Source organism: Porites lutea, chromosome 9, assembly GCF_958299795.1.
Source record: "Porites lutea chromosome 9, jaPorLute2.1, whole genome shotgun sequence".
Classification (NCBI taxonomy): Eukaryota; Metazoa; Cnidaria; class Anthozoa; order Scleractinia; family Poritidae; genus Porites; species Porites lutea.
The window spans coordinates 3574295-3595638 of NC_133209.1; the positions used below are offsets into that span (position 1 = coordinate 3574295).

The 21344-nt window shown below is 37.7% G+C and overlaps 2 protein-coding genes across 2 annotated transcripts; one reads left to right on the plus strand and one right to left on the minus strand.

Moving 5' to 3' along the window:
- Positions 1–2238: 2238 nt before the first annotated feature.
- LOC140948155 (adenosine receptor A3-like) lies at positions 2239–3301 on the plus strand. The gene has a single exon (XM_073397377.1). The coding sequence runs from the start codon at positions 2354–2356 to the stop codon at positions 3299–3301; it is 948 nt and encodes a 315-aa protein (XP_073253478.1). The 5' UTR covers positions 2239–2353.
- A 2354-nt stretch (positions 3302–5655) lies between these two features.
- LOC140948156 (zinc metalloproteinase nas-15-like) lies at positions 5656–19374 on the minus strand. Its single transcript, XM_073397378.1, has 7 exons — positions 19306–19374; positions 19104–19158; positions 18470–18593; positions 17432–17523; positions 16999–17082; positions 6390–6532; positions 5656–5730 (listed from the first exon to the last, which is right to left on the minus strand). The coding sequence occupies exons 1-7, from the start codon at positions 19372–19374 to the stop codon at positions 5656–5658; spliced, it is 642 nt and encodes a 213-aa protein (XP_073253479.1).
- Positions 19375–21344: the final 1970 nt, after the last annotated feature.

Below are 21344 nucleotides of genomic sequence, written 5' to 3' on the forward strand. Positions count from 1 at the left end.
CATTTTCCCTAGGGTGAACATTTCAGAAATTCTCATAACCTTTTCTTTTGATTATGTATTTGTATTGTTAGGAGAAACTTGATGTTGGTCACTAGTGGGGCTTAAAGGGTTAAGCAGAAAGTTTTTAGTTAGAGGCAGGTATAAGTGATAGCTTAACATTGGTCAAAACGTTTATAATCATTATAATCAACTGAAAAGTTAATTAAGGCCGGGTTCTTTTTTACTGATAGTTGACGGATCTAAGATTCACAGGATTAAACTAAGTTCAACTAAGTTTAACGCTTGTGCAATTTTTTTTAATATTATTAGAGGAACCGATCAGTAATCGGCTCCTGATTATTATTATTATTATTATTATTATTATTATTATTATTATTATTATTATTATTATTATTATTATTATTATTATAATAAGTGTTCAGTTCATGAGACCGTATTTCTTCTCCAATTGCCGGGTCCAAACCTTAAATCTGTGTTGATGATGATGATGATGATGATGATGATTGTTGTTATTACTATTACTATTATTATTATTATTATTATTATTACTATTATCATTATTGTTATTATTAATTATTATTATTATTATTATTATTATTATTATTTAATAATTTGTTCCTCGCCGTTAATGTGCTCCTAAACGAGTCACAAAAATGTCACTTCTGGATACTGCCACTCTGAAAATTTCAATTCGACACATTAGACATTCTATATTTTTACATGTAATGCAGAGCAAGTAATACATAGGCGTCATAGGCTCATGAACACCCACGCCACTCAGAAATTGTGTATTTTTCATGGTTCAAAATTCCTTTAGTATTACACTGCACAGAGCTAAATAATGCATAGGTTATTATAGGTGGAACTTTAAGAAAATTTTAGAGCAACTCGGTTATGCTGTAGCGGTGTGAGAACTTCTATTCATCAAACTTACTTTGTATTTGTCCCTCTCGTTTCGAAAAAAACATTAAAAAAGCATCTACGAAAAACTCTCAAGAGTTTTTCGCGTCTCAGGTTCCCGTTTTGAGGAGAAATAAAGCCACCAACTCTAGTACTTCTAAAAATCCATTTTTCAGCTGCAATGAAAATCCTTGTATTCGGTAATTCAAGCTGTTTAGCCGCAAGGGACGTTTGCCAATAGCTTGGGGATGAAGAAAAATATGACAATCGTCATATATATATTTCTCATTTTCCCCAATGGCAAACTCGTTCCTGCTAAAAAGCGCGGTTCAAAATCACCATTCCAAAAATCATAGAAATCAGTTACCCCCTAATTCCTTCCTACCGGAAAAAATACGCGGGAGTTAAAAAACATATTTTACACCAACACGCATGTAAATAAGTTCGGGCCACCTTTCGTAAACAAGCTCTCAGCTATTAGATATTGAACTCCATTTTTATGTAACAGGTTGCTTCTTCTATGAAACCCGCATTGCAACGAAGCAAAACGCGTAAGTCAGCTGAAAGATTCGCCTCTAGCTAGGAAAACGCTGAATTGAAACCAACCGATAGTACGTATAGAACTCCTGAGATTCGAGCGATAATCACAGCTACTGACTGTGAGATTCCCCTCGGAGGCTAGGCGGAGTTTGGCAGAATCTCTGACATAAATACTTTTAGTTAAATCATTTTTAAAAAACCTTTTCCGCCAAAATAGGAAAATATTTAATTATTCTGTTTTTGTAGCTAGGCTCTGCAAATAGGAGCAACTGTTACTCCGGATATTAAAAACGAAAAGGCCGCAAAATAATTGTGACGGCAAGCTTTAGAAGTGATTTGCCCGACCACCACTGAATAACATATTTAAAACTGAAGAGTCTAAAGAGGCTCTCTGAGCTTTTAAAGGTCTTGTTTTAATCTTCGCAAGCTGCGTGATAAAGGCCGCGTTTTGACTGATAGCGAATGTTTTGTTATCGTTCAGTTTGTCGTTTCCTCAGGCAAAATAGGGAGTCGCAAAATAATTACATGTGTAATATGTTTTTATGGGAAGGTAGGCGTAATCACCCTCCGGTTATATTGAAAAAAGGAGAAGCCATAAAATAATTCAATACTTTAGTGTGAGTAGTTCTTGGATTTGTTAAAGTAACAACATGACAGCTAGATTAATTGACACTTTTTGGAGGGTTTCTGCTGTTGCTTTGCTGATTGATCATAAAAAAAAATCAATCGAGACAGGTGTACAAATGTTGGCAATATACACGCTGTTTTTAAAAAGAGTTGCAGATGTAATTATATCTTTGGATAAGCTTACCACATGTAATACAATACTCTTGGTTTTGTTAAAAATTTGTCGTCAGATAATAATTCATTACTGGCTGGAAGTGGAGAAGACATCGAAAAGTTACGATCCGAGATGCAGGAAATGGGCTATTCACCTTTAAACATGTCAACTCGAGATAAATTATCCGATGACTGCTTCATCGATGTTCCTGTTCTTTTTCTTCGAGGCGAAGGCAGCACTCTCTTGTCCATTGCCGTTACAAACGTCTTGCTCATGTTGACAGCTATTTGGGGAAACGTTTCGATCCTTCTTAGCTTCGTCCTGTCATCTTCATTACGATCGACGTCGAATTTTCTCTTATTAGGATTGGCCTTAACGGACCTTGGGGTTGGTCTTGTGGTTCATCCATTATACGTTCTTGTTTTACTTAGCCTTTACAACAACAGTATCCCTCCTTGCGCAGTGGTTGCCGTTTATAGTATATCAACGTCCTTCTTAGCAGGTCTTTCACTTTTGTACATAACTGTTATTGGCACCGACAGATACCTGGCACTTCGCCTGAACTTGAGATACCGGGAGTATATAACCGAGAGATGGATAAACACTACACAGATAGTTATGTGGGTAACTAACGCTTTGCTCTGCCTGGTTTGGTTGAAAGGTTTTGAAGTTTACTCAACGCTAGCAGCCGTTGTCGTTGCCTTGTCACTTTTTCTAACATTTACCATTTACATAAAATTGTACGCTATTGTTAAAAGGCACAAAGCCCAAATACATAGCCAAATGCTTACACAGACGGCCCAATTTGACCTTGCTCGTTCAAAAAGACTCCGGAAATCTGCTGTTAACACATTCTACGTCTTTTTTACATTTCTTCTCTGCTACCTTCCTTTCTTTGTCGCCACAGCAATAAACAACATGTCTAGCTCGAAAACAAAAGAGGGAGTTGCTGTCTACGAATTTACTACGACATTGATGCTCTGTAACTCTTCTCTGAATCCGCTAATGTACTGTTTACGTCTGCGAGAATTTCGAAATGCGCTCAGTAGCACTTACCGCAGAATATTTTGTTTCGATTAAACGGTTGAGTGAGAGAGTGTCAAATTTATATAAACTAATATTTATAAGGGCCGCTTGTATTTGTTCATGTTAGGAAAGAAAATAATCTTATTTAACGCATGAACGTATGTTTTAGAACATTTTGACGCATCCACCGCTTTTTTTCCTCATAAAAATCAATATTGACCAGCACTGCACATTCGTTGCAGCAACCGGCATCTTGCACTTTGTCTTAGTAAGTAAGGACTCGTGTGTTTTATCGTAGGTCGCATATAGTCAGTTGTAACACGTTGTCCGTTGACACGGCTTAGTCAGGACGAATGAAAAGACAAGCTTTCCAAGAGCCTGGAACAGGCTTCTCTGTGAATGCACCTGTCGCGCTGAGTTTGTAATAAAAATCGCTGTCGCGCTCTGTAATAACATGTAATAACAGCAGGCTAGCGTACTTGGCAAGCTGACACGCTTTGTTAAAAAATGGTATTACACTTTGCAATTAATATATCACAGAAAATGTTTACTGTAAAAATTAGTGGGGTCATCAGGAAGTACTTGAAATCATCCTTTATATAAGAACAGCTTGCCTCAGATGCCGGCTCAGATAGCGGAGAACGGTGCAAAGTGTGTGGGTTTGTTTGCGTGTGTCGTGTGTTAGAGACAGTGAAGGAGCTCATTTATTTTTTTACAGCTCCGTTATGAATAGCCTGTGAAAAGTCAATACTAGCGGGGAACAACAGCAAGATGAGACATTGAGGATTTTTTTTTATCCCACGCTTTATTCAGGGGTACCCAACGACTGTTTTCTGTAAAATATCTGTTCGGAGAAGCAAATTTTGCCTAAAATTTTCTATTGTTTGAGACACGGACGTAAATTTCTCAGATGACCGTTCCATCCATGTACAATTTTCGAAACTTATATCTATTAAATTCCCTATGATGATTTTCTGAAGCTTAATTTTTCACATTTCACTTCTCGAGTAATGCCGTTTTTCGTAGAAAAAGAAAGCCTAAAATTTTCGGATTCAATACTGTGATTGAAATAGGAATCAGAAAAATTCTCACATTCGTAAAGCGATAAATTGCATCTAAAATTTTCGGGAATATAATACTAAAGTCCTTGAAGTTTCGAAAAGACTCAAAGTCCACTAGGATGACCGAACAGATATAAGTGTTATAGCACTGCTAAGAATATATTTCTAGAGGTCTAAAACTACTTTGGATAGCCTAAAAAGTGTTTTCAACGTATTTAGGAGGGAATCGTCGTTGGGTCCCTTTTTTATTTTGATTCACAATGGTCATACAATACAATAATATTTCAGTCATCTCGGTTAATTCTTCATCTCGGTTAATTTTTCCCTCATGATGAAGATCCTAAAAAGATTTAAAAAATAATTAGTTGCTTGAAATGTCGAGAACACCTATTATCTGGACTCTTTGTATTATTAAACTCAGCCTTAAGGTAAAGTTAACGGGTAAAGAACAAAATAAAATAAAATACAACGAGAAAAATCTTCTACGTGTACAGTTTTTTTTTGTGAAAGTAAATCTCAGGGAGTAGACTAGAGCAGTCAGCAATCGCGGGTGCACTGCTGCCCTCTAACGTCACGGCTTTTTAATGTTGTCCTCTCAAAACTTTTGATGGGAAAAGCATTTTTTTCCCAACAGCTTGTGCTCTCATTGGTTGCTTCAAGGTCACATGACATGTACCAATGAAACTCTTTCCCGCCAAAATCTCTTAGCAGGTAACATTGCAAAATCTATGACGTCAGAGGGTAACAGTGCACTGTTACCCGCGAATGTTGACCGACGACCTCCGTTACAGCGAGGTTTAATGAATTTCCAGCTTCAAAATTTCCAGCTATATAACAAATCATCTAAAGGCTGGTGGAGCCGAGGGAAACATTGAGATTCTCGGGAAACAAAATTAAGTTTTTCTCTACTAGCTTCATATATTATAATTTCCTACAGACTTCAAATTGAGTCTGTTGTTTAAATTTTACTGCCATCTATTGAACCGTCACTTCTGAAGACGTATGTTGTTACAAACGAAACGTCAAGTCTTCACAATGCTTATTACCGCAGTTTGTATTTTATTTTTACTGGCCTTTTTACTGCAGTTGAAATGGCCGAAGAATAACAGTGTTTAAAAAATTAACTGTTTCCCTAGGGATCAGTCATTTATGTGTTTAGTGATGGATATCATGTGACCTCAAGTAACCAATGAGAGTACACACTATTGGAGAAAAAATTCTAGCCTTAACACTGGGATGTACGTGTATAACAATGAGAACCGTAATGAAAGTTATGAGAAAGATAAGTAAGCCTAACGCACGCGGCATACGAGGCATTTCAAGTTCAACATTACCAAAAGCATTTGGTTAACGGCATTTGTAAAGTAGGTTCATCTGTAGAATGTCCATTCCACTGAGATATTTTCGTTGACCAATCTTTACCTGGAAAAAAAAAACAAAATTCACTGCAGATGGTATGAATAACAGGCCCGGATCTAGGATAGATACTGACCGATTTCCTAAACAAGCGCCGAAGGCACAAGCTTCTATTAGGTCCTGGGGCACTAAGAGCAGGTTCCTCCAGGACCTGTTTCAACTTAGAAAGTATTTTTTATTACTAAAAGTATATACATTTATTATGAAAAAATCTGACCGATTTCGGTCGGTTTTCGGTGGAAGCCGGTGTGGATCCGCGCCTGAATAAGAATTTGACACCCGGAGTAATTTTGATGGTTTTCTGGCGCGAAAAGTTAGAGTTCAAGTTCCTAATAGACCTAATAGGCTCTTTATGACTGGCATCAGAAAGCATCCCCCAGCCTTATTTCCCTGCAAAACATATGGTCATATGGAAATTGCAAATAATACCCATGCAAGGACTGTTCATTTGCATTTCGACTGAACATAAATGGAATTAAATAATCACGGGCGCAAGACAAACAGAGCGAATGGTTGACTATGCATTCCGTTCTCCGTCGGCCAAATTATTCCAATCGTCATCCACCTTTACATAGTAGCTAGATTTCCCAGGGCTCTTGCTATTTTCTTATGCCCAAAAATTCAAGATGTTGTCAATGCTGAAACGAGCTCCTGTTAATACTTACCCCACTCTGCTTAGGCACAATTGTCGGTAGATTGTTCTTTGAGAAGTATTTAGCTCCATAATGCATAACACTTTCATAATCGTATGGGGTGTCAAGGGAATTGATTTGAGAAGACGAGTACTTCTTAAAATTATGCTGCTTTCCTGAAAGGCCATAAATCATTCAATTAAGAACTACACAGATAATAAATCGAAGTCAAGAGGATTGAACTTAACTAGATAGAGATAAGATAAGAGAGCATTCAACTAACGGCGACGGCAACGAGATCGCGAAAAAAGGAATAGGTTTATTAAGCGATACAACAATTTTGCACGTGCAGGACACTTTTTTGTACATTTCTAAATTTCCTTGCCATTCCTGCACGACCACGACGTGAAAGTGCCTTATGCGACGACTTATGGAGGACGTAAACACACACTGCGCAAAAAGGCACATATTCGTGACCGAATTTGCCCGAATACGGATAGGCACACGTGGAGTGTACGATAATATCCTGAGGTATTCAAGCACGCATGACGCGACGTACACCTAGAATATTCTACTTAGAATCCGGACTGTTTTTCCGAATTCAAATAGAATACCCTAGAATACTATGAAGCATTCTAAACGGCATACTCCCGAATCCTTTTCTAAAAAGATCAATATTGACCAGCTTCGAACAATAATGATCATTTGTCATTGGAACATCTCAGTATGACCACAAATTTTCGAGTCCGCATGCGACGCGAACACGACAGTGACGAACGGTTTACCAGACGCGAACACGCCCGAATACTAACGCACATCTCAAGTGTTCGCCGCGTTTGCGAACCCATGACGTTGCATAACGTTGGTATTCTGCAGTATTCAAACTCGAACCACTACGAACACCCTTCGCATTCAAGAATATGGCTAGAAATGCGTATATCGTTCCTGGAATTCAGTTTGCATATTCTTGAACATGAACGTGTTTTATATATTATTGGATGATTACGCTTTTGAGACGTTCAGATGTTTTGGTCTTAAAGGATTCACCTTTCCATCGGGTCTATACTTAGATCTATCTACGCGGAGCACAGGAGTGTCCTTTTTGTCTAGCCTCTATAGCAGACGTTCTTGGGACTTCGCCTCGCGCTCCTTGGGGAAGGAACGCATGACGAAGCCCTAAGAACGTCTCCGTGGACTACTTTTTGTCTCGTGCAGTTCAATGAAGGAAGACATTGTAACTATCAGCCAACAAAACTTTATTTAATGAAAATTAACAATTTAGTTATTTATACAGTATTAACTAATTGTAAAAAATGCTATTTAAAATTGTCCTGGTTTTTCCTTTGCCATTGATTAAAAGTTTCCTCCTGGATAATTTCAAAAAGAGATGACGATGTCTCTTTCACCAACCTTAAAAGGGACAAAACTTCTTAAAAACCATCCAAGAAAGCTCCAGTGCTGAATAGTAATCCTTGCTTGGCAAATCAGCTTTAGTTTATAAATACATGCACTTACTTAGGATTTTTTTTATGTTGGAATGAAAAACTTCAAAAGTTTGTTTATATAGTAATAATATTGCTATTCATATGTGAGCAATACTGCTGCAGTAGAAATAATTCATTGTTTCTATTTATAAATTTAGGATGAAATCCTAACATCGAAAGAAATAAAGAGGAAGAAAATTTATCAAGCAATACTATTCTCAGTATGTTACAGAATAAACTGATTAAAAAATAGCCCTAAGAAGCCTGTTAGGATGAAAGAGTTAATCAGTTTCAGAGTCATCACTTCCAAAATGATGGTATCTTTTTCTCCTCCTGGGTGGTGATGCCACAGGAAGTTCTGTCTACACCTCCTCTTTCTCCTCCAGCTCTGAGTTGTGTTCAGATTAACCTCTTCTGCATGCTCTTCCACCTTCTGAGAGAGGTCCCTTGACTCTTAGCATATGTGGTCGCACTTCCTCTTCTCTTGATTGATCGATTCTTCCTTGGAGTCTGCTCATTAATTTATTGGCCCTAGGGGACCTCCACTTTAACTCGTGCACTTAAAGGCTGAAGGAGATTTTAAAATTCACATTAAAATCAGGCTACATATATGCCCTGTACTAGGACTCGTTTTTATGCAAAGGTCTTAATTCCTATAATTGCAGAAAAAAATGTCCACAATAAATTTATTTTATTAATCATTTACTTGTGGGTAAAATATTTTGCTGCAACTAAAACTTACAGCTGCTATTACAGTTAAGCCTGCAGTTAAATATTCTTTTGTCTAAAAGAGATGTAATAGGGGCTTATGGGTGATGATCTACTTGGTCATTTCAAAGTCAAAACTGCTGTTAACTGTAATTTGGCACCGTACAGATTTATTATTGGTTGATGCTTTTTACACATACAGTGGCTTACAAAATAAAATAAGTTCAAGTCAACATACCCTTTTCCTTCTTGAACATACTTTGTTGTCTTGTTTTGTTTTTTGTTGGTTTTCAGGAAGTGACTGTAGGTAAAAATTTCTTTTTGTTTTGTAGTACCTAACAATGGCACCTGCAAATAAAAGAGAAAAGAGTGTCATTTTAAGTATTATAATATCAAATCAGACCAGCTTCATCCATAGTTTCACTCAGCTGAATGCATGTACATGTATGCATAGCTTTTTAAGGTTTCTGAGTAACTGCAAAGAACTTAAGGTTACCAGATACATTGTACCTTCAGGGACGTCTTACGTGCAAGTGATCTAGTGTATTCTAGTTAAACTGTAGACACCTAAAACCCTATTTAAAAAAAAAAGCTTAGTGAACTGCTATCTAGACCAAGATCTTTTTAAAAATACTTGCGCTGTCAATTTTTTATGATTCTTTTAATGTGAACCCAAATCACTTTTCCAAAGCTAAAATTCAAAGTGATTTTTGTTTTTCATTAATTTAATTGGTTCTATTCTTTTGGAAGTCAAAGCGCTTAAAACTTGTCGGGGTTTTCCCATTTCGATTGTGGTGAAAAGTTACAGAAAAATTTGTAAATAGGGCTAAAAAAATTTGGATAATTATACAAAAATTCCTTTCTACAACAAAGTTTTAAGAAACACAAAATTCCCCCAACACGTTTGTTGCTTACTAATTAAAGAAACATTCCTCAAAATTTTAGGTCCACTGAACAATTTCCCTTTGACTTTTAGCTGAAACAGTATCTATATTTGTACAATCATGCAACTTAAGAGAAAAAAAAAAAAACAGAAGAAAATCGACAGTGAACTCTTTTAAAACTGTTGGTTTATAAAGACAGCCAGTTCAATAAAGCTTTAAATTATTGATATACATGTATGGTTTAAGGTATTTACAGTTTAACTGGGAAGCCCTACCACACTTGTATGTGAGTAACCTGGGGACCCATGCTGAAGGTATCCGATAACCTTAAGTAACACAGAATGGCAACAACACTATTGTGCATAACTTTGCACTAGTTAATTGCGTTGAGTTGCATGAAAGGTTAATGCCAAATAAAATATTATTCATTCAAAATATTTCTCCATTTCAAATTGGAAAATCCCCACACTAATCCTTCACAACCAACAACTGTTGACCAAATTTGGAAGATGTCACTTTTACGGATAACTGTTCAGAACACTTGGGAATGAAGGCATGGTAGCTCAGCTGTTTTTGGTTGAGCTGCAGAAAATCACAAATTGAAAAGATTTCATTCACAGTAGAAAAAACCTAACTACTTTCTAAAAACATAGCAACAATAGTAAAAATACCATTCAATGGATGACAAATCCTATTTGAAGAATATCTTTTAGAATAATATTATAAATGTAGGGAAGAACATCGCAGTTAAAGTTGCGAGTCAGGTCATTAAAATTGGTTTGTAATATACCCAGGAAAGGTAAAGATGAAATGATGAACATACAAGTTTCATATATTGGAACTACAGAATAAAGGAATAAATGCAAAGACCTACTGTGATGATCTTGATTGCAATTAATATCCTTCATTCCACTTTTCCAGTATCTGAAATTTATATATTCATCATTTCAATAGTATTATGAAGATGGGAGCTTGTCATTGATCAAGGTACAGCTGTATAAAGGATCTTTTAAGTTGGAAGTATTTAGAATGAATAATAAAACAAATCTTCGAGGGTGTTATCCACCTAGGCCTTCAGTCTAGGCAAGTCCCTCTTTGACCAATTTATACAAAGTAAAATCCAGTAACAATTGCAAATTATTGTACTCTTAACCACATGCCAGTCAACACAGGTACCATATTATTTTTCATAATAAGACTTATACTTGACTGTCTTAATGGGATAACCCTTATCTTTGTTAGCTACAGTGTATCTGCCCTTCCAAATGGTGTCGCACAGACATGTTGTGTGGTGAGAGAGCACTAGAAACATCAAACTAATTAACAGTTATTGAATGAGGCTGCTAGTAAAACAATAATCAAGGATAAGAGTTACTATCTGTATAACTCTCTTTGAAAATTTAACAATTTTTTTTGTAGGCAGTAAAAAACACCATAGCAGAAACTTACGGATTTAGGAATGATTATCTTCTGAAAACTGTAGGAAGTCACCTTAAGCTACATTATTTTGACAGTTCAACTATTCTTGGATAATCACAGCACAGGAAAAAAAAAACAATCATACCTTTCCTCAGCTTGTATTGTCTGTTCAATGACAAATTGTTATGAAGAAGATGCACATCTGCCTAAAGCGAACAAAGTGGGATTTTTTGTTTGTACAAAACCATACTCCACTAAAATTACAACTGCAACACTAATAATAGTATTACTGATGAGGTATCAAGCTACATTGTACATAATACAGAGCTGTCATTAAAAATAAAAACAACCTCGACAAACATAACAAGCCTCACACTCCTAGTAACCAAAAAAAAAGGGTATCCAGCTAGGACTTTTAGTCTGCCTTCTCGGCTGGAGACCTAGTAGCTTGCAGCATTCCTGTTCCATTAATCTTTGATTGTATTTCGCTTCTAATCTGATAGAGGAGTCAACGGAATCCAAATTCATGGCTAGAGCAAAATTAAAAATAGATAAGACAAAACACTCGCCCAGAGCTACAGGGAGTCCCATTTTAGTCCCATCTTGCCTGCTTGGTTAGCCAATTAGAATGCAGGGTATGCTTCATCTTGCCCACTCACGGTACCAGCCATAATTTGTATAGGTAATAGCATGATTTGTAGTGATATTTGGCATAAATACCACGAGTGATATTTTGAAATTGTTATACGTAATTTCACGAGCCGTTAGGCGAGTGAAATTTGAGACAATTTATTTTGAAATATCACGAGTGGTATTTATGCCAAATATCACGTACAAATCATGCTATTATTTGTTTATACCACTACCCGCAAAAGGTTTGTAATTTTCACATGTAGCTATTTCAAATTAAGCTGAAATACCACTGCTCTAAGCCAATCAAATTGCAGAAATTTCGCACGTAGTGGTATAATATAATAAATACTAATATTAGGCAACTGGAAATTTTTTTTGTTTTTAGCATGGAAGTAGTACATGTATTTCAAGATTTACATTTTGCAGAACTTGACTTGATTGACTAAGCATACAGCACTGTAACTTGTGACTGAAATTAAGTTCCATGATCCTGCTTGCTTTGAGAGAACTTTCTGCTGTCCACTAAAATGTAGCCTGCATTGCATCTGGCCTACGTAGTCCTATAAACCATTTGCATAGTGTGTTAGTGAATTAGTGCACGAAAACACGTTCCAATATTTAGCAGAGTCGCAAGGATATTTGTGAGCGTTTCTGAATGGCGAGTTTCTTATGTGCCTCATGATTGGCCTAATTCGTACGTGTGCATGATGGCTGGGCGCAGTGACTTGTCAAAATTCACAAAAGGGAGTTGGCAAGGATCGTTTACTGTAAACAATGAAAGAGCAGTTCGAACTTTAAAGCCTTCTTCTGAAGAACAAAAATGCTTTGAGAGAATTCCTTCTAGGCCAGAATTTGCTTGTAAATTTGCTGACTGGTTTTCCAGCTTCTTCTAATCGCTGCAGATGTACTGCCGTGTATTCTGCAATCTAGCCGACAGTTCTAGCATCAAAACAAATCAGGAAATCACGCAGGGCTCAAAGTTTAAATTTGAGTTTGGGAGCACTTGTGCTATCAGATGTAAATTTTTAGGCGCACTGCCGAAATTTTAGGCGCACAGCTGAAAATTTTAGGAGCACAGTTTATAATGTTGGGAGCATCTATTTCAAAAGAAAAAGTAAAAAGCGTAACAGTGTCACATTTATTTGTCATCTTCAGTTTGTCACTTTCACAGTTTGTTACTTTCAGTCCTCTGATTGGTAAAACACAGCCGATTTGCTACGCAGCAATACCGTCGTGATTTTTAATACTAATTTCTCTTTTTGACAGTACACATGTGACTAAAGAAAAAAAAAATTCAAAACTGACAACAACGAGTGTGTTGAACGAGAATGAAAGTTAATCTTTAATGAATTTGTTAAATGCGCAATGACTTACATGTACCTGGGTTATGACTTAAAAACTTTCTTACCTGGAATAAAAGGCTCTTAATCCGCACTGTTTTTGTTTTGATTGACCTTAAAACTGCTCGTTCGACATGATCGACCATTGCACAAAAAGCACGTGTTTTGTTCGTAGCATATATTTGCATGTGTCACAGGTGTTTATTACAAAACAGAAGAGTCTAGTCTGGGATGAAGTAAAACATTGAAACGAAAAATAATATTCGATTTCGTGGAATCCACTGGGAGAAAAGACCAATTAAACATACACCGTCTTATCTGGTTCGAGTTCATAAGTATAGTCGGAAGCAAGTCAGTCGCACTGTGCTTTGGGTTTTATGGTGCACAGGTGCGATTACACATCAATTTTTAGACACACAACCAAAAATCCAGTCGCATTTGCGACCAGTTAGTCGTTAACTTTGAGCCCTGTCATGATATTCACCGCCAAAAAAAAAAAAAAAAAAACACACATGTAGCTATTCAGGCCCAGGCATTTAGGAGAAAACCAAAGAAACTAAGGTTATTTAGCCGCAATAAAAAAGCATAAGGCTTAAAACACAGGTAAACCAAAATCATTTTATGGTAAACTGCATGTGATCATATCCTGTCAGAAAACATCTGCAGAAACAAAATTACTCAATATGCATAGAACAGACCAGCTTCATAACCTCTAAATGTGAGACTCGAAGCGACCAAAAAAATTTTTGCTCAGTCAAAGTGTATGATACTCCATGCACTGCATAAACTATGCAAAAAGAGAGCAAGAAAAACCTCTCTTGTTCAAGCTGACTCTAAGGTCACGTTTCACACTATCACGAGCTCAGTCTCTCTTGTCATGAGCTATTAGTCGTGTTGGGCCTGTCAACACTTAATTAAAATAAGACTAATCACAAGCTGCATAAGAAAGTAGCCAATCAAAAATGCTGACATATGTCCTTGCGGCTCTGTGGGATTCGAACACAATAATGTGCACTAATTCACGAATGCTCTATACAGAAGGCTTAGAGCGTCTGCGGCGCAGGCAACTGAAATGAAGACTTAAAGATGCTGTGTCACAACATTTAGTATTGTCTGGATCATTCTTTTAATAATGTAAATTACACGTACATGTCTGTATTTGCCACAAACTTACTTGTCAGTCACAGCTTTGTGTCAACAAATATGTCTCCCAAGCATCAAACTCTACAGACCACAAAAATGAAATTTGGAAAACTGTTAGGCTAACAAATTTCAAAAGGAACAATTACCATCCTTTTCAATTTTCTTTATTAAAAGTCCATCATGTCCATCTGTTCCTCATTTTAACAAAAAACAACAATCTATATTTGTACTCACTCTTGCTCTTTGCTTTGTTACTTAAACGTCCTGTTCATGTTTTGAGCAGATATGTTTTTTTTGTTTCACTGAGGTGGTGGTGGTTCCCCCTGCTGAAATTTTGATAAATTTCGTGACACAGTTCCTTAAACTTGCTAAGTACTAGTTATTGATCAGTACCAGAGCAGCTTACCTCGTCTTACTATCTGTATTCTGTGTATTCTCCATCAACATCTTCCGTCTTGGATAGCCTTAGCACAATCAAACACTCCAACTTTCAAATAAAACTTGCGCATCACAAGGTTTTTGTCTCACATTCTGCTCAACCGTGTAAGAAAAGAGTCGCCTTACAAGGGAGTGATCGATTACTGAACCTCGATAGGTCGTTAAATATACATAACAACCCTTAGATGTTTTGTGGTGCTATCGGGAAGCACAAATAAACAGACTCCACGCTCCTAGAGCCTAAAGAAGCTGGCAAGTTTGAAACCAGTTTGAAGCCGTTGTGATCACTTTCAAAATGGACGCCAAAAAGAACGACGGCAATGAGCATGAGCAGAAGAAAAGTCCGCTGACAAGCATTCCGCTCTTTTCTAGGCCCCATTCTCTTTTATTTTCTCACTCTACAAAAGGGGTGGATCATTCTATTTTTACGCAAGCACTCACTGAGATCAATCTTGCAAATATCGGCAGCTGTTAGTATTCTCTGCGATTTTTATCACTTACAATCGAAAGTAATGGCAACCTCACACACCTCACAGTCTGTAATGTAACGCGCGCGAGTAATAGAGAACCGAGTAATGGCGCTATCTCAAAAGTAAATTTACCTTTATTCACCTTGATTGTTCGCAAAGGCAAAATTTCTGAAATATTGATCTCGCAATCAAAAGAAAAGGAAAAAATACGTAACGGAAACAAGAAAGAAGGGAAATGTGATAAAAGAAATGTGGCGGAAACATCGTTCGTTTCCCACGCGGAAACATGACGGAAACGCATTCTGTCATACCTTGGTGAAAATCTCTTGAGGATCTTCTAGGATATTTAAATATCTTTAGAGAGATCCTTGAGAATCCTAGTAAAAGGTACCTGAAAAATTAAGGCTTGACCGCGAATCGAATCCTGACCTTTGCGATCGATCGGATGCAATACTAATAGTGGAAATGACATGGATGAATGGATATGAAATGACTCAATCATATTTTGAACGCTGTGGCTATATGGCCGGTAACCAGTCGATGTTTTCAAAACGCTGAATGACCGGCGGTCCTATATATTCTCAGTAAATTTCACAAATCGAAAAAACAAGCTAATCTTAACTATCATATGTCGATTAAGAAAAGTCAAGCGCTTCTGAAATGTGTAATAGATCTCAAGTATAGCGTTTGCCTTGCGCTGGGCTCAGAAAACGAAACCATGCTTTGTGACACTTAGAACTTTTTTCAGGTCGACTGCCGGGCAGTCCGGTACATATTTTTCAATAAATTTGACTTATCTAAGAATCCCAAACGAAACGAAAGAATCGACGCTGATGAGCTCTCGAAAGCGTCAAGTACAGGTAACGAAATTTTAGATAATCACATGTGACGCTGCGTTATCAAAGAAAACTATGTAAAGGAAAGCAATCTGGGCATGCGCAATTCCGTTTTCGGAGTACCACAATGGTTGAGAATACCAATTTGTCATATATATACAGACAGTTTCAACCCTCTTCTAGTAAGTCAGTCAAAGATATTAAAAAGGTTCTCATCAAAGGCGCGGCAGCGTTCAAGGCTTTGGGGCCGGTGCGAGTCCTCCCATGCAGCTGACCCAGGGGCAATTCGCGCTCCAGCTTTGCGAAATTGGTGAGTTGCGCCGCCACGTAGGTCGGGGAGTTGACAGAGTGTTCCGTTTGTTTTCATTTTTTTTGTATGGATGTTATATAATTATAACATGGACTACTTCAAATCAATTTATGTCACTGCATCTAAAAGAATTTTAAATGCAAATATTTAACATATTTGCCGATCTCTGTGTGCCATGTTAAACTTCTTGCAATTTAATATGAACACTCAAGAAACTTTTAAAAACCCTAGGAAGATGATTTCTCCCCAGAAATAAATAAAGGACCGTTTCAAGACTCTTGAAACCACCCACATCAAGTAATATTAAAAACGGTTTTCAATCTTTCAAGTTTTCAATCTTTTTCATCATAACGGACAAATTGTTACCATCAATAACTGGCCGATGAAATTTGTTGAAGTATGCGTTTTGGGAAATCTACGAATGACACTCAACAAAGGATATTCGGGTGTTTTCGAGCTGAATATTTCAGCATACTTCACGTGAGGTGTGCGCCTTGAATACCTCAGGATTCTAGGGAGTCATGATCACGTATTCTAAACTCGAACATCTCCGCATATTTTCATTTTCACGCAGTGACACGACGACGTGTGTCGTTTCTTTGTCATCTGAACTTGGGCGCGGTACCAAATAGTTCATCTGCAGAAAAATTCGGACTTAAATTTGACATCTTAAGCGAGTTAGAATAAACGCGACAAAGTTTGTGAAAACGCGAACTCGTTTTAACAGTTTTAATAGTGACGGTTTCGCTTCCGTCGCCCTCGTCGATACTGTGTGACTGAGGTCCCCAATATGTACGTAGTTTGGTTTTCAAAAGGTCCTTAAATAAAGTTTGGGTTTTAGTCGAGATAGACATCTTATATTGTCTTATTATTTCTGTTTTTCTCCTGCTACATGCCTGCACTGGTAGCTGTTTGCAGTATTGCAAAGTTAAGTTATATCTTTCCGCTTTCTTTACAAATACCAAACTGTCACCAACCTGCCTGGATGTTTTCAAAGTTAATTGTGACGTATTCATCTCGATCTGGTCGTGACTGTTCGTGAGCAAAGCCGAGAGCATGTGCTGTGAACAGAAAACAAATAAGTCATAAGTTGCTCACTTCACTTTTCATTTTCCGCGCCAACTGCAAATGCCTTCTTTGCACCCAGTACCAACCCTTATAAACTGGTTCTTTGTTTCACAATGGAATGGCGACGCCCCAAATTTCCAACCCTGGCGTTCAGTCAACTGTCATGGTGTATCTTCCGAATGCATGGCACGAATTAACCATGCTTGCAGCTTAACTGGGTTTGGATTGTCAGTATTAATAGTTCCTACATGGGCGTTTTTAGCTTTCTAGCCCGACCACACATATTTTTCACAGTCCCTGTTAGGCAAGACCTAACGGCTATTTAACTTGCAAGTAACCTACCAATTTCGTGTGCCACCGTAATTTTTCCCCAACATCCTGCCGCTAAACTGAGTTGTTGCTTCTTTCCAGTTCTTCCTAGGCTAGAATAACAGCTAGAGAGAAAATAAAAGCCGGATATTTTCTTAGCGCTTCTTAGAATGTTTGATAGAGAATGTTCTAGACACTACAGAATATAGTTTGCCCAAAATGTGACCATTTTCAAGAGATCGGCAAAGTTGGCCCCCTCAGGTAAATTAAGGCATGGGTCCCCAATGATTCAGTAAAAAAGTGATGAAGGGTGGTCTATCTCTGAGCACGTAAGCAGTAGAAAGATGAAACTTTGCCAGATACATACATGTGTGGTTTCTGTCAACTGGGTGATGTTCAATTATGCAAATGTTATCACGTGACTCCACACGGCCAGAAAACAATAAAAAGTCTTTAAACAAAAATCGCAACACTTTTTGTTGTGAGTTATTAAACCGGACTGGTTTAAGACAATGTGTAATGCAAGCATCTACAAGACTGTGCTTGGCCTTTTTTGAATTTTTTACTGTTTTAGAAAATAAACGGCTTTTTCAACTAGACCCAGTCCCCCAAAGCAATTCTATCCCATCTTAACGCTTTCGATTTTAAATATCTAAAAAAGGCCAAGCACAGAAGTGATACATTACACGGCTTTAACATAATGCAACCGGTAAAATAATTGAAGACACACGAAAAAGTGTTGCCGTTTGAAGAACAAGCTTATTCATCCGATGGAGGTCACGTGACCTAATTTGCATAATTTCAAAGCACAAAATTGACACAAACTACAAATGTGGTTAGCTGGCAAAGTTTTATGTCTCTTCATCTAAAGCTCTTAGATATAGACCACCCTCTCACTTTTGAAGACAGCAAATTAAGGCAAATTGAGGCCCATGCCTTAATCTATACCTGAGCCCTTACAAAATCTCACGATTCATAATAAAGTGATGTCACATGTTCACCGGTCAACCCTTTCCGTGAAGTCAGGAACCCTAAAAAGTTTGCTTTCAGTACAGATAAAACTTAACGTACCCTTTTCCCTTAAAGAACTCAATGTAAGACTGCTCTGTAGTCCTGCGAATGAACCGGATACAACTTACACTGCTCCATTCATTCATGGCATTCTCAATTGCCTGCATCGCTTTTGGCTGCGTAGCTAGAAAGAAGAACAAAGAATTAATAGACGAATTATTTCAGCTCATAAATCCGCATGGAGTAGATGTGCCGGTCATAGTAGGCCAGAAGGATTTTTATACTAGTCGAAAGAATCAAGTCTTGAATTAGTCCGCAGGGAAGGAAATATAGAATGAGTATAATACATGCCGGGGGAGCTAGTGCGCATCATCTTTTTTATAAGTAAGGGATATATAGCCTGCAACAACAACAACAACAACAACACTTTATTTCACCCTATAATATAAAAGAAATAAAAATTTATAACAAATAGTACAGACGATGATAGGGGCGCTGGCTGCCCGAAATAACCTAAGAGTTAAAAATACCAGGCAGCCAGTTAAAAGAAAAGATGTTTAAATGTTTAGGTCAGGGACACAAGAACAAAGAAAACAGAGAAACGCACACAAAGAGTTAAGTAAACTACCAGTACTGCAGATTTCATACTCCCGCTTTAAGCACAGGTTACCCACTCAGACTATTTTGATAGTACCAGAGTGCGAATCCCGTAAGATTACAGTGTTTGTATATGGTGTAAAAATAAGATCCTAAAATTTGTAGGAAATATGAAAAAAAGTCAATGAAACTTACTCTGTTAACTTAACTTACTCAGTTAACGTTCTTCCAGCGTATAAGCCCCCCTCATCCAAGAACTTATTCCAACTAGATGAATTCCGATTCCGCGCAGTCACTACCTTTGAGGTACACCAGATCATCTTGTCTTTTCCTTTGAACAGGGCACCAGGAATGGATAAGTTACACATGAGTGTGATCAAGGATGCCCTACCAGTTATACTTCCAGTTCTGACAGAGCTTATAAATAGATCGCTTTTAACATCAGTTTTTCCATCTGCTTGGAAAGAGTCCGTGGTGATACCGATATTAAAGGAGGGAGATCATGAGGTTGCTAATAACAACCGGCCAGTATCACTGCTACCCGCTCTGTCTAAGATCTGCGAACGAGCAGCTCTTAATCAGTTAACGGAGTACACAACACGTCAGAACTGTTTAACTGAACATCAAAATGGAAACAAGAAGAAGCACTCGACAGAAACACTCCATATTTTCATGTTCGATATGATTCTCGAAGCAATGGATCGAAAACAAGTCACAGCGTTGGTTCTGTTGGACTTGTCAAAGGCCTTTGACAGTATCGAGCATGGGATCTTATTACGTAAACTTCGAGAACTGGGTGTGTCTATACAGGCCATGGAATGGTTTAGAAGCTATCTGACGTACAGGAATCAGCGGGTGAGGATTGGTTGTGAGGTGTCAGATCCTCGCCAGGTAGCTTATGGTGTACCTCAAGGGTCGATCTTGGGACCAGCCCTTTTTAATATATAGATCAACGATCTTCCAGCTGTCCCTAACCTGTGCTCACTAAAGAGTTACGTGGATGATTCCCAGCTCTATCTCTCGTTTCCTGTCCAGGAGACAGCTATGGCTGTGGAACATTTATCCGAAGATTTGCAACGGATTGCCGCCTGGTGTTGCACACACAGCTTGCTGATAAATCCAGATAAGACTAAGTTATTGCTTCTTGGAACCCCGCAGATGTTAGCTCGTGTGCCGGAGGGTTTTGGAGTTACGCTACTCGGTAAGGAGATTCTACCGTCTCGTTCTGCAAAAGATTTGGGGGTCATCGTGGACTCGCGCCTTAGTTTTGACGAACATGTGACCGATGTTGTATCTAAGTGTACAGGTAGCCTGTGCCAAATCAATCGTGTGAAACATTTGTTTGATAGGTCTACGCTCATAACCATCATAAATTCATTAGTGTTCAGCAAGATTTTCTATTGTTCCTCCATGTGGTCTAGTACAACAAAAAAGAACATTGCTAGGCTTCAAAAAGTTCAGAATTTTGCGGCACGGATTGTGACTGGCACAAGAAAGTATGAGCACATCACGCCGATGTTAAAGGAACTCCACTGGTTGCCGGTTGCTAAGCAACTGGAGGTTAGAGACATTTTAATGGCTTTCAAATGTATAAAGGGATTAGCCCCACCATCCTTGTGTAATAAGTTTTCGACAAGAAGGCAGATGCATACTAGAAATACTAGGAATAAAGATAAACTTCATGTACCATCTTTTAGATCAGCAACAGGTCAGCGATCTTTCTCATATAGGGCTGTTCAGCTCTGGAATGACCTTCCAGAAAGTTTAGCAAACATAGAGTCATTTAATGTTTTTAAGAATGCGATTAAAGGACGTGCCCTTGACGAGTTTTTAAGCCATTGACACTCAATAGGTGTAATTATGCATATTTTATATTTTTTAAATAGTATGGTAATGTTTTTTCACTTTCAAATGTTTATATTGAATTTCTATTGTTCATATTAGATTTTATTGTAATTGGTATGTGAAAACCCATTTTAATTGGATGTACCAATAAAGTTGATTTGATTTGATTTGACTCTGCAGTTAGTTGTTGTTGTCCAAAATGCTCACACGCACGAAGTTTCGTGATAATTTGCTCAAATTCTCCCTCCATACAATATAATACACCTTGTGGACTGTGGTACTATTAAAGAGCCCGGGTTATCTTTCATGTTTTAAGGATGCTAAAAGGTAATATGATTGACACAAGGCTTGCTTGTCGCAAGTCCTTTTGGAGGTTTTTATGTATGGTTTTGTGCCTAAAATGACGGGAACTATCTGTGTGCCAGTTAATTTGTTTTAAGGAGTGCGTTACTGACCTCCCGCCATGTTTATGGGGTAACGTCCGGGTATGAAT